The sequence below is a fragment of the Procambarus clarkii genome, chromosome 29 (assembly GCF_040958095.1).
Source record: "Procambarus clarkii isolate CNS0578487 chromosome 29, FALCON_Pclarkii_2.0, whole genome shotgun sequence".
NCBI classification, from domain to species: Eukaryota; Metazoa; Arthropoda; class Malacostraca; order Decapoda; family Cambaridae; genus Procambarus; species Procambarus clarkii.
In genome coordinates, this window is record NC_091178.1 from 6854135 (window position 1) to 6867039 (window position 12905).

General features: G+C 40.8%; 2 protein-coding genes across 6 annotated transcripts in view; one reads left to right on the plus strand and one right to left on the minus strand.

Annotated features, from left to right (window-relative positions):
* LOC138349577 (multivesicular body subunit 12B-like) overlaps nt 1-12905 on the plus strand; it is a 36013-nt gene that overhangs the window by 6050 nt on the left and 17058 nt on the right. The window contains exons 1-2 of one of the 4 annotated variants that reach the window (XM_069333360.1): nt 10589-10726; nt 12701-12817. In XM_069333360.1, the coding sequence (XP_069189461.1) occupies nt 12713-12817 (105 nt within the window). In that variant the 5' untranslated portion in view covers nt 10589-10726; nt 12701-12712. Of the gene's footprint in view, nt 1-10588; nt 11241-12517; nt 12540-12700; nt 12818-12905 lie in introns of those variants that run through there. The other 3 variants (XM_069333363.1, XM_069333361.1, XM_069333362.1) reach the window with 3 other exon arrangements.
* LOC123764989 (RWD domain-containing protein 3) lies at nt 1094-9221 on the minus strand. 2 transcript variants are annotated; one of them, XM_045753300.2, is made up of 5 exons: nt 7996-9221; nt 6555-6679; nt 5856-6024; nt 4158-4318; nt 1094-1763 (listed from the first exon to the last, which is right to left on the minus strand). In XM_045753300.2, the coding sequence occupies exons 1-5, from the start codon at nt 8075-8077 to the stop codon at nt 1536-1538; spliced, it is 765 nt and encodes a 254-aa protein (XP_045609256.1). In that variant the 5' UTR covers nt 8078-9221; the 3' UTR covers nt 1094-1535. The 2 variants fall into 2 exon arrangements, with proteins under 2 accessions (XP_045609256.1, XP_045609255.1); XM_045753299.2 differs by having other exon boundaries at nt 5850-6024; nt 7996-9206.

A 12905-nucleotide genomic window follows, 5' to 3' on the forward strand; every position in this document is an offset into this window, starting at 1 on the left:
GAACATCAGGGGTCCGCGGTTGTTCAACGTCCTCCCAGCGAGCATCAGAAATATTGCCGGAACAACCGTGGACATCTTCAAGAGGAAACTAGATTGTTTTCTTCAAGGAGTGCCGGAGTGCCGGACCAGCCGGACTGTGGTGGGTATGTGGGCCTGAGGGCCGCTCCAAGCAACAGCCTGGTGGACCAAACTCTCACAAGTCAAGTCTGGCCTCGGGCCGGGCTTGGGGAGTAGAAGAACTCCCAGAACCCCATCAAGCAGGTATGTTAGCAGGTAGGTATGTTATGGCAGGAATTTCCCCACTGTAAAAGTTGTTTCCATTATTTTCATTGGGGTTACAATTTGTCAAAGAAGTTGTTTGTTTGGAGCATCTTCGCTCTACGGTGGGTTTTTGTGGTTTCTGTGGTTATCTTTGATCCTCGGGGCTCCTTTTTGTCTCTTTGCGCAGATCAGTCTTGTCTCTGATAGGCACTCTTAGAGCGGAGGCCTGGTGTATCTAGGAAACCCTCCCATACAATATACTTTTGAAGAGCTAGATTCAAACAAACAACATACACCAAAATGTTATCACAACACCACACACTATGCAGCCATCTGTTGGTTGTAGGATGAATATTTATGGCAGAAGAAGCCTGCCAAGATCATCCTGCTGTCCAAAACAAGGACGCTCTTTCCTATACAAAATATTGTTGATTTTGTCATGCAAATTTAATGCATTATAATATGTATCAAGAATATCTGAAATCTGCCTGAAACGCTTTGTGTAATAGTGGCTTTAGGCATTGTATGTACTAGCTCTATCTATAAATCCATCAACTTTGTATCTTACCTTGTATGTATGTACCTTACCTGAATAAAAATTTATTTGTTTATTTATTTATTTATAATATCAGGTATTAAAAATCTGAGCACAATATTGAAATATGGTTGGGCCAAGTAGGAAGGGGTACCTCCCTAGTTTGGCAACAATCATAACACACCAGTACTTTAATCTCAGCACTCGACATTTTAACATACAGCAACTGTGAAATCTTTTCACAATTTGCATCAAACTATATTATTAGCAGCACTCTGAAACAAATATACAACTGCAATTCTTGAACTTATCTTTTATGTCAGATTTAATATCACAGCATTCAATGATTGTCCTATAGAATAATTTTGACTCCAACAATAGAGGTTAAAATGGGGAAGCACATTTCACAATTCAGAAAATACATCAATAACATTTGAAACTAAAGTAAGAGACTACCAGTCATTAAAAGATTGGTAGATGCACTGTTGGCAGAGAAACAGATCATTGGCAAGTTTATGTTGTAAATGAAACAATAAATCATACATTCAGACACACACCCTTTGTAATTTCTAGACAACAACACTTTTTTTAACGAGTAAGAGACATGGAGATGTGCACTGTTACAGACTAAAGCTGCTCTGAATACATTAAATTTGCTAAATTAACTTGTTTTGTTACATTCTCCTTTAATGATGTTATGTTAATTATAGTTCCAGTGCTCTCAATACAATAAAATAATTTATCGTTTAGAGATGACTGGTGCTATGACATCTTTAAATAAATCTAATGAGCTACAATTTGCCATCCAACTTCTTAATTCGGCAATATTTTCTACCTGGCATACTTCAAAATCCATGAACTTCTTGTGATGACAACCTTGGTAAAGCACAGACAACAACCGTTCTTTACATGGTTTGCCCGATGAGTCAACATCCACGCACTGAGTTCTGTTCCTCTGGAGATATATCTGACAGAAATAGTAAGCCCACATTAAATTTTGGTTGAGGATATTGTAACTAGATTTGTTGAAATTTGGGGCAAGGAGTGTTTTGTAAACTTCTTTCAGCCCTTTCAACAGGGAATGGAACAATTAGCTCATGAATTAACAGTGGTACTAAAACTATTGTATTAAGAAAACAATGCTATACATATGAGGAAAATGCAACATGCTGTACCAGAACTCTTCTTTCTCTTTAACTAGTACTATTGTTAAATTTTTATAATTTATGTCCATTAAATGCACTTCACTCTTCCACTGCAGAATTTTTTCAGCGATCATCCACCCAGTGTGGATTTTCTTGGAAAATTACAAAAATCATTCATTATTTACCCGAGGGGTCGCCATCTCTCTAGTGGCCTCGACAGGGAAAGGAAACCAGTGATTTGTCATAGGTTCCCCATTGTTCCAGAGGAATTTTTCCAACTGGATTTTGAACTGAATCATTTAAAATCTTGGCATTTACAACTACAGTATAGCAGGCAGGTGATTCCATGGGTTTATAACACTGAGTGAAAAAGCATCTCTTGTTTTCTGTCCTAGGGTAACTTGTTGAGCTTAACTTGTTGCTGTTGCCTCTTGTAAGTGTTGCATCTGTGACCATTTTAAATGACCACTTCATTTAAAGAAGTGGTCTGGATTAATATCTTAAACTTGTTTAGTATTTTAAAAGTCTCAATTAGATCAACCCTCTTATACAGTATCTGGTTTGTAATTTTATAGTCATGTGGCACCTCATTCTTGGTATGAGTGTCTTAACAGTCTCCGTGGTGTAGTGGTAAGACACTCACCTGGCGTTCCGCGAGCGCTATGTCATGGGTTCGTATCTTGGCCGGGGAGGATTTACTGGGCGCAATTCCTTAACTGTAGCCTCTGTTTAACGCAACAGTAAAATGTGTACTTGGATGAAAAAACAATTCTTCGCGGCAGGGGATCGTATTCCAGGGACCTGCCCGAAACGCAACGCGTACTAGTGGCTGTACAAGAATGTAACAACTCTTGTATATATCTCTCAAAAAATTTAGTTAAGGGATGTTTTTTGTCGCCCATTGTTAAATTTTCTCCAGAGCAGACATATTCTTTTGAAGACGAGGTGCTCATGGTTAAATACAATAGTCCAAATGGAGGAACATCAGATGCTTGTGCAGTTGAATAACCACATTTGTCTTTGAAGTCTTAAGATTTGTTTGACTATTCCTAAGGTTTGGTGGTGTTTTTTTTTTTTTTTTATACTGCGCCTCCCAACCACTTGGGCTAGATGGTAGAGTGAAAGTCTCCCTTCATGCAGATCATCATTCAATCCCCGACCATCCAGGTGGTTGGGCACCATTCCTTCCCCTCTGTCCCATCCCAAAATCCTTATCCTGATCCCCCCAAGTGCTATATAGTCATAATGGCTTGGTGCTTTCTCCTGATAGTTGCCCTTCCCACTTGTGAAACTTTCAATGGCTGGTGGATCCTAGATCTCTTAGGTCTTTTTCATCAATTTCCTGTATTGTAGTGTTGTTGATTTGATAGTTGCAATGTGCATTCTTATGTATTACACTACATGCAAAGTTTTGCATTTTTCAATATTAAAAGGCATTTGCCAATCTCCCAACCATTTGTGAGGTTCAAGTAGATTTGTAAGGTCTCAATATAATTTTTGTTTCCTACTTATTTTCTTTGTCATCTAAAATTCTGATGATGATGATGTTTGTAATATTCTTATCTATCAGTGATGTACAGCATATGACACAAAGGGTTGGTCCCACAATGGAACCTTTATGTACTCCACTTGCCACATTTTCCCAGTCAGATTCATTTCTATTTAGGATGACCCTTTGCTTTAACAAAGGGTCATCCTAAATGGTTTTAACTATTGATTTATCCATTCTAGTACTTTACCATTTATTTCATCGATTTTTAATTTCCTTGCCAGATCAAGAAATATAAATAAAGATTACATCAAATCAAATCTCTTAGTTCAGTTTTAATTACTATATTTCTATGTAAAGCTGCCATATTAATGTAATTCTGTTATTAATATAGAGCACTGTTTGTGGAAATAAAAATTAAATTATATGCACCATAAAAATATCAGGTACCACAACTCTTTGTATAATTTGAATGGGGGGCTCATCCCATATGATCTGAACTGGTAAGTGATAACTATTTAAAATGTAATACAAACACTACATTTACATTTTTTCTAGCTTATTCTATTTCCATAATATAAAAAATTCAGTACATGTACAGTACTGTACTAAATAACATTATTTATCTGTACTGCTGTACTGTATTTTGACTAATCTGTGCCCCACAAAAACTGGAGCTTCACAACCATTCATATCAAGTAGGATTAACTGACATTAGAATACATACCTTCATATTTTCCTCATTCCCTTGTAAAATAATAAATATCCAATGCACACAGAATATTATCCGTCCGAATAGGTCCAACTCTTCACACCAGCTTTTTATTGTTTTAAGGTATCTTGTTTTATTCCGCATGTGGTCTAGGTGCAGTACACATGTTATAGGTCCTGCAAGTACACTTGTGTGGTTCACAATTTGATTCAAATGAAACCAAATACAGTACTAATAACTTACATTTACCATTAATGTTTTCTAACAAATATTAAAAATAGCCTTTCACTAACTGAAGAAACAGTAGAAACAATATGTACATGAAATAACATTGTTACTATACAGTATTCCTAACTGAATAAAACAAGAATATCAAACCTGGGGACCAAGCTTTCCAGCTTAGATTCTTTATATTCCATACTTATAATGGATGAAAAACCACCATTGAATGTAATGAAATGCCTCTTCTCTGATGGGTCCTCGGTGGCTTCATGTTGCTATCCACCTGGATAGGTCTGGCACAATTTGAGTGACACCAGTCCGTTGCGAGTCATTATGAGTCTACAGGGGACCAGAGGTCAAAACCTGGTGCCTCTATAAAGGCACAGGAAACTTAAGATACAAGATCACTCAGACCAAGAAAATAATATCAGAAGCAACACAAAACCCACCAAGCTGTACTACCCAGCAGAAACTGAGCCCCAGGAACAAGGAACCAAAAATACTGGGTTGACAGACAAAGCGACACCCAGGGCACACAAAGAATGGCAAACTGCAGTACCCAGACAAAGAAAGATATGAACCCTGGGCAGAAGGAACCAAGACCCAAAACCAAAGGACCCCTATGGAACACCACAATCATACTACTGTACTTGTATAATGACACTACAGTATCATCAGCATTGGTAGTACTGTACAATGTATTGTACTGTACATTGTATTAGTAAGTACATTGGTAGTACTGTACAGAAGAGGTTAGAGACATTAAATATGCCTAAACTAGAAGATCAAAGAAAAAGATGCGATATGATCACTACGTACAAAATAGTAACATAAATCGATAAAATTGATAGGGAAGAATTCCCGAGACCTAGAACTTCAAGAACAAGAGGTCATAGATATAAACTAACTAAACAAAGCTGCTGAAGAAATATAAGAAAATTCACTTTCGCAAACACAGTGGTAGATGGTTGGAACAAGTTAGGTGAGAAGGGGGTGGAGGCCAAAACCGTCAGTAATTTCAAAACGTTATATGACAAAGAGTGCTGGGAAGACGGGACACCACGAGCGTAGTTCTCATCCTGTAACTACACTTAGGTAATTACAAAGACCCTCTCATCAACACTGGTAGTACAATGATCCCATCATCCACATTGGTGAGTACAATGACCCCAGCACCATCACTAGTAAGTACAGTACAATGACCATCATCAACACTGGTGGGTATATTAGTTTAAAATCTTTAGCAAGTATGTGTTGGTAGATTAAAGTGGCAAGAGAACTTATGAAAAGGTTTTGTGAAATGTATGGGGGACACAACAGTTATGTGGAGTCCATTCCAATTTTGCAATTTAAATTTATTTTGTGCAATATTGATTCGTTTGCAATTTTCCTGGATCACATCCCACATTAATTTAATTTTAAGGGAAATTAATGTATAAAATCATTATATAAATAATCATGAGTTTACACACAAGACTACAACACCTTTACTTGTGTCGTTTTCTAATGTAGGTGTATTCCGAGGTGTTCCTCTAATGTCTTCGTTTTCTTGTAAAGCTGTGAGAAGGTTCAGAATCATTGGTGCTCCACAGCATGACTCCGCAATATTTTTCAAAAAGGTTTTCACGCTGTCGCACTCCACGCGTGTCAACGAGGAGCACTGGAAGTGATTACATTTAATAAGTAACCATCAGAACAAAAAATATACATGTTAATATAATGCAACATGCAAATGATTTTCTTATTAATGCATTACATTCAGAGGGGTTTCTATATTTCTGTATTCAAATAAATCAACCTGAAAGTGTCAAAATGATAATGCTTTCTTTGACATATCATAAAGAAACAAAAGAAGTTATATTGCTCAATTTTCATGACACTTTTCAATGACACTTTTTTCATATTTAAATATTTAAAGTTCAAGCTAATATAATAAGGCACTTATTCCAAAGCTAGTGAATGGAAGTTTTTTGGAAGAAAGAACAAAAGTGTTAAAATTATAAGGAATCCCTATTATGGGACAAAGATAAATTGAAAATAATTAAAATATTTTTTTAAATAGCCTGTACAAGAAATGTAAAATGTCAATGTTTAATGTTTGCTAACACAAAAAAACTAATAAAATGGAATGTGCTAATTTCTTACTTAAAAAACTACCATAACATTTCAGTATTACCGTAAAGGCCTTACCTGTACAGACACTGACGGAGGTTCATTGGGATAAGAGTTTGCAGACAAGTTAAACACTACAGTTATCTCCAAGTCTGGACTGGCTATCGGGCTTGTTGTAACCGCAAATTCTACAGAAGAGATATCTATGGCAAATACCGATTAATTAATGTACAGTATACCATATGAGGGGGGGTATCATCTGCTAAAATGATCTACTCCGTTTAGACTTTATCAGCAGCAATCCACTATCATTAATAGTTATCAGCAGCAATCCACTAATTAATAATTATCAGCAGCAATTCACTATCATTTCTTTACCTACATGAATATTTTGCTCTGATAAACTCCAATTGAGCCGAAAACACGTTTAGCATTTTCTATTTTTCACACGTGGTTTTTCTGCATACTTGGATCAGTGTTTTTTGTGATCATTGTGTATGTATGTAATAAAAATAATGTTTTTATTTTTTTGTGTATTTTATTTATATATATACTGTACAAGAATTCTTACATTCTTGTACAGCCACTAGCACGCATAGCATTTCAGGCAAGTCCTTAATCCTAATTTCCCCCTGAATATGACCCGCCAAATCGTTTTAACAACTAGGTACCCATTAACCGCTGGGTGAACAGAGGCTACAGTTATAGATTGGCTCCCAGTCAATCCTCCCTGGCCAGGATATGAACCTAGGCCAAAGCGCTCACAAAACGCCAGGCGAGTGTGTTTTACCACTTCGCCACAGGGACTGCTTAAGATATAACAAACAAGGAGCAACAGTTTCAAGCTCAACAAGCCACAATGCAGGACTGAAAATAGATGCTTTTTCACCCAGAGGATTGTAAATCCAGGGACCCGCCAACTCACCGAAGTCATAAATGCCAAAACTCTGTTAAAATTTTTAAATCCATCTAGAAGAAATCATCCATACACACATACATATTTGTGTTCTTAATGTAATATGATAATATTATTTGAAATCAACCAATTTATAGAAATATTTAAAAATAACAAATATTTTACCTGTTAGGCAAATTGGGCCTTGCACACTAGGCCAAGTAGTGTTTTCTAGCTATTAGGTATAACATATATATATGTCATATCTAATAGCCAGACATAATAACACCTAACCATCAAAGAGCATCTCCTGGCTGATCCAGACAGAGCCGCAGAAAAGCACAGTTTAGATACAGAGCCAGAAAGGCTGAAGCCTAATAAAGTTCATTGCCCAAAATAGATATGACATCTGTCCACATAAATTGCTGAGCATCAACCGATATGATCTTTCCCAAACTATGAGAGGATTCATAATTAATAATAATAATAATATTTATTAGCTTCCACAAAAAGAGGTTTGAAATGCCCATAAAAATTATACTGTATAAAGTTATCAGCAAATAAAAGAATCTTTCCCTCACTAATCGTGTCAATTATATGAACATAATTACTGTAGCCTCCTACCCTTTGAGTGTAGAGAAAACTCATTTTCCCTGCAGAATATGGCTTCAATGGCCTCAAGTTCTTCATAAATCTGGTCCATCATGTTAGGTGTTGACCGGCAGGTTTGCAGCGAGTTGTTGTTTTTGAGGCTATAATGACATTAGACTATATGAACTCGGCTGTACTGGAGTCCACATTTTTTTTTTTTTTTTTGAGATATATACAAGAGTTATCACATTCTTGTACAGCCACTAGTACGCGTAGCGTTTCGGGCAAGTCCTTAATCCTATGGTCCCTGGAATACGATCCCCTGCCGCGAAGAATCGTTAAACATTGGAGCAATTGATGGGGATACAGCTGTATTTCCCCGTTCATTTGACGGTACTGCAGTTGCACATCACCCGGTGGCACTGGAGAGGCACGTCACCCGGTGGCACTGGAGAGGCACGTCACCCGGTGGCACTGGAGAGGCACGTCACCCGGTGGCACTGGAGAGGCACGTCACCCGGTGGCACTGGAGAGGCACGTCACCCGGTGGCACTGGAGAGACACGTCACCCGGTGGCACTGGAGAGGCACGTCACCCGGTGGCACTGGAGATGCACGTCACCCGGTGGCACTGGAGAGGCACGTCACCCAGTGGTACTGGAGAGGCACCTGTCAGCTGTTGTTGTTGTTGTGATAATTATCAGTTGCCACAAAAGGCGTATCGTACAATATTTTCTACCATTTCGGACACAAAATGTGTACGTCCCGCATAAAATCTAATGGTCAATATTAAAACGACAATATAATTCCATTAACAGCGAAATTCTTCAACTTTTAGCAGGCATATAATTATTAAATGGTTGGGCTTTTAGTCCCTGCGTGTGGAAGCAGGGACATTGCTCCCTGCTAGTCCCAGAACTAAGAGGCATGAGTTACAAGGAAAGGCTGAGGGAACTGCACCTCACGTCACTGGAAGACAGAAGAGCAAGTGGAGATATGATCACCATATACAAAATTCTCAGGGGAATTGACAGGGTAGATAAGGATGGATTATTTAACACGGGTGGTACACGAACAAGGGAACACAGGTGGAAGCTGAGTACCCAAATGCCTACAGTATTTGTCATATCATATCAGATCACCTGGTGATCAAGGCTGCAAATGATATTCAAATTTGCAAAATATTCATGAAGGTAAAGAAATGATAGTGGATTGCTGCTGATAAGAGCTGGAGGTGAGGTGTGGGGGTAGCGGGGACAGTGTTGGAGATGAGGTATGGGGGTAGCGGGGACAGTGTTGGAGATGAGGTGTGTGGGGTAGCGGGGACAGTGTTGGAGATGAGGTGTGTGGGGTAGCGGGGACAGTGTTGGAGGTGAGGTGTGGGGGTAGCGGGGACAGTGTTGGAGGTGAGGTATGGGGGTAGCGGGGACAGTGTTGGAGGTGAGTTGTGGGGGGGATAGCGGGGACAGTGTTGGAGGTGAGTTGTGGGGGGGGGGTAGCGGGGACAGTGTTGGAGGTGAGTTGTGGGGGGGGTAGCGGGGACAGTGTTGGAGGTGAGTTGTGGGGGGGGTAGCGGGGACAGTGTTGGAGGTGAGTTGTGGGGGGGGGGTAGCGGGGACAGTGTTGGAGGTGAGTTGTGGGGGGGTAGCGGGGACAGTGTTGGAGGTGAGGTGTGGGGGGGATAGCGGGGACAGTGTTGGAGGTGAGGTGTGGGGGGGGGTAGCGGGGTCAGTGTTGGAGGTGAGGTGTAGGGGTAGCGGGGACAGTGTTGGAGGTGAGGTGTGGTGGTAGCGGGGACATTCTTGGAGGTGAGGTGTGGGGGTAGCGGAGACAGTGTTGGAGGTGAGGTGTGGGGGGGGTAGCGGGGACAGTGTTGGAGGTGAGGTGTGGGGGGGGGTAGCGGGGACAGTGTTGGAGGTGAGGTGTGGGGGGGGTAGCGGGGACAGTGTTGGAGGTGAGGTGTGGGGGTAGCGGGGACAGTGTTGGAGGTGAGGTGTAGGGGTAGCGGGGACAGTGTTGGAGGTGAGGTGTGGGGGTAGCGGGGACAGTGTTGGAGGTGAGGTGTGGGGTAGCGGGGACAGTGTTGGAGGTGATGTGTGGGGGTAGCGGGGTCAGTGTTGGAGGTGAGGTGTGGGAGTAGCGGGGACAGTGTTGGAGGTGAGGTGTGGGAGTAGCAGGGACAGTGTTGGAAGTGAGGTGTGGGGTAGCGGGGACAGTGTTGGAGGTGAGGTGTGGGGGTAGTGGGGACAGTGTTGGAGGTGAGGTATGGGGTAGCGGGGACAGTGTTGGAGGTGAGGTGTGGGAGTAGCGGGGACAGTGTTGGAGGTGAGGTGTTGGGTAGCGGGGACAGTGTTGGAGGTGAGGTGTGGGGGTAGCGGGGACAGTGTTGGAGGTGAGGTGTGGGGGTAGCGGGGACAGTGTTGGAGGTGAGGTGTGGGGGTAGCGGGGACAGTGTTGGAGGTGAGGTGTGGGGGTAGCGGAGACAGTGTTGGAGGTGAGGTGTGGGGGTAGCGGGGACAGTGTTAAAGGCGAGGTGTGGGGGTAGCGGGGACAGTGTTGGAGGTGAGGTGTGGGGGTAGCGGGGACAGTGTTGGAGGTGAGGTGTGGGAGTAGCGGGGACAGTGTTGGAGGTGAGGTGTGGGGGTAGCGGGGACAGTGTTGGAGGTGAGGTGTGGGGGTAGCGGCGGGTGATCAGTGTGGGAGCGCTGGTTGCTGTGCTCGGCTCACCACCCCGTCCTCCTGCTCCTTCCTGCAGTATTACACAGGTATACACTACTGTTGTTCCTCTCCCTTACTCTCCTCCTCCTCGCCAGGCTGTGGCGGCCCTCGCCCCCCACCCAGGGCGAGGCCAGGCACCTCCACAAGGAGGAAATGATCAGTTCTCAGGGAGGCGAGGCAGTCGATTCAGGACAGGTCCGCGGGACAGTTTTTAAATCATTTCCTCAATTGTTTAATGTTGGGGAAGGCGAGGTTGGGAGGCAGGTCCGGGACCTCTCGGGCCTGCCTGGTCACGCTGGGTCTGGTCTTTGTGGCGAGAGTAGCAGCCTCGCCACCAGCAGGAAATTCCTCACCCTTGTGTCAGGCCGCTGCTGCTGCTGCTTCCTGAGACAACAAAAGTTTAGTTCATTTATTATGCACGGCGCCCGTCCTGTGGGCTGGCAGAAGGTCTTCTGGTGTGGGAGTGGCAGAAGGGTCACACAAGGGTTCACCAGCCGGGTTTCCTTACATAGGACACCAAGCAGGCAATTGCAAAAACAAATAATAATAAGTACAGTAGAGGTAAGGAATGATGTCATTGTTTGCTTGTACTGTATAGTATAGTATTGTTATTTATGAAATTATCCTTACTGTTACATTTACATATAATTTTTAATAACAGCAGTGAAGTTTCTGAGCAAACATATAGGTGAATACACTCAAGACAGTTTCCTGTACTGTACAGAAGACTGTGTTGTGGCGGAAGAAGGTTGTTATAATTTATTACAATAGAGTACTTCTAATTATTGTATTATAATTATAATAAGAGTAGATTTAAGAGGAGGAATCAGTTGGGTATAGTACTGTATAATGCTTTTACCTATAATGGTTTGCAGATCTCCTTTTTAATCTGTGGATTGAGTTGGTGTAGATGGTAGCCTCCAGTTTATTGCATATGTTAACCACTTGTACTCAAGAGGTGTGTACTGTGCCTAATTTGTATTTCCTGTTTCTATCTGTGCTCCATCATTGTTATATTTATGAATTTTTTTAACCAGTTAAATTACTTAGTTCACCATTTCTGGTACCATGCTTGATGTAATTCTCTGGATTTTTAACTTTATATTCTTTGTGATCCACATAGTGTGGGTTCCATACAGTAATATATGAAATGGCCCATGTAGTTAAAACTATGACATTACAGTGATGTCACACAGCTTATCAACAAAATACAGTACTGTATATGAAATTCTGTACAGTACAATTTATCTGATTATTTTTGTTAGGTTAGAATATAATAAGGTCATTTATAGAGCAATTTTGATGTGGTATTAAATAACTTTTGGCCATTTATAGATCCTACTCATTCCATACTGGAGCTCAAATACTCTTTGTTGAGGTTCCTATTATTGTACACTTTTTATATATTTGCCAGCTTAGCATATGCTGCTAATGTTATGTACTGTATTGTTTGTTCTTTTGTCCTTTAGAGTCTATAAATTATTGTATTGTACAGTACTGTTTTGTATATACAAATCATAGCTACATACTATAATTTTTTGTAATAGCATTTACAAATACTGTACTGTACAGTATCGCCAGCTGTGATCTCGTTTTCTAGGCTATTTCAAATGTGACAATGCTTGCCATTGTTGTTGTTGTTGTTTTTTTGAGATATATACAAGAGTTGTTACATTCTTGTAACATTCTTGTGACTTGTTGTTGTTGATAAGGGGCGGCAACGATTACTTGCCATTGTTAACACTGTTAATGTTTAGCAAGTGCTAAAATAACTCTCCAGTGTTGTGCTTTTTTTAAGGTTGTTGTTTGCAATAGTGAGCGGAGGAAAGAATGTGCTACAACAGTTCATAAAGAACAAAGGTGTGTTAAGATATTAGAATATTTAAATTTGTGTCAGTTTAGGGTACTGTATTCTTTTAAATTAGTGGTCAGTTTAATGCAATTGTTAATTAATTTTCAGTGCAAGCTGCTTATAACTTTAACAGTGATATATTCTGACAGCATTATCTATACATTACCAGATTGGTGGTTGAATGATGCGGGACTTGTACAATGCTCTACCACTACCAGATGACCGACCGATTATGTCTGTGTGCGTTGTGGAGGAGCTGTCTGGATGTCCTCCAAACTACACACCAGTATGTTAACAACTTGACAAGTTTTGATATTTTCATTATAATTATAGTGTATTGTATTTTGGCATGTTTTACTGGCCACATTTATTTT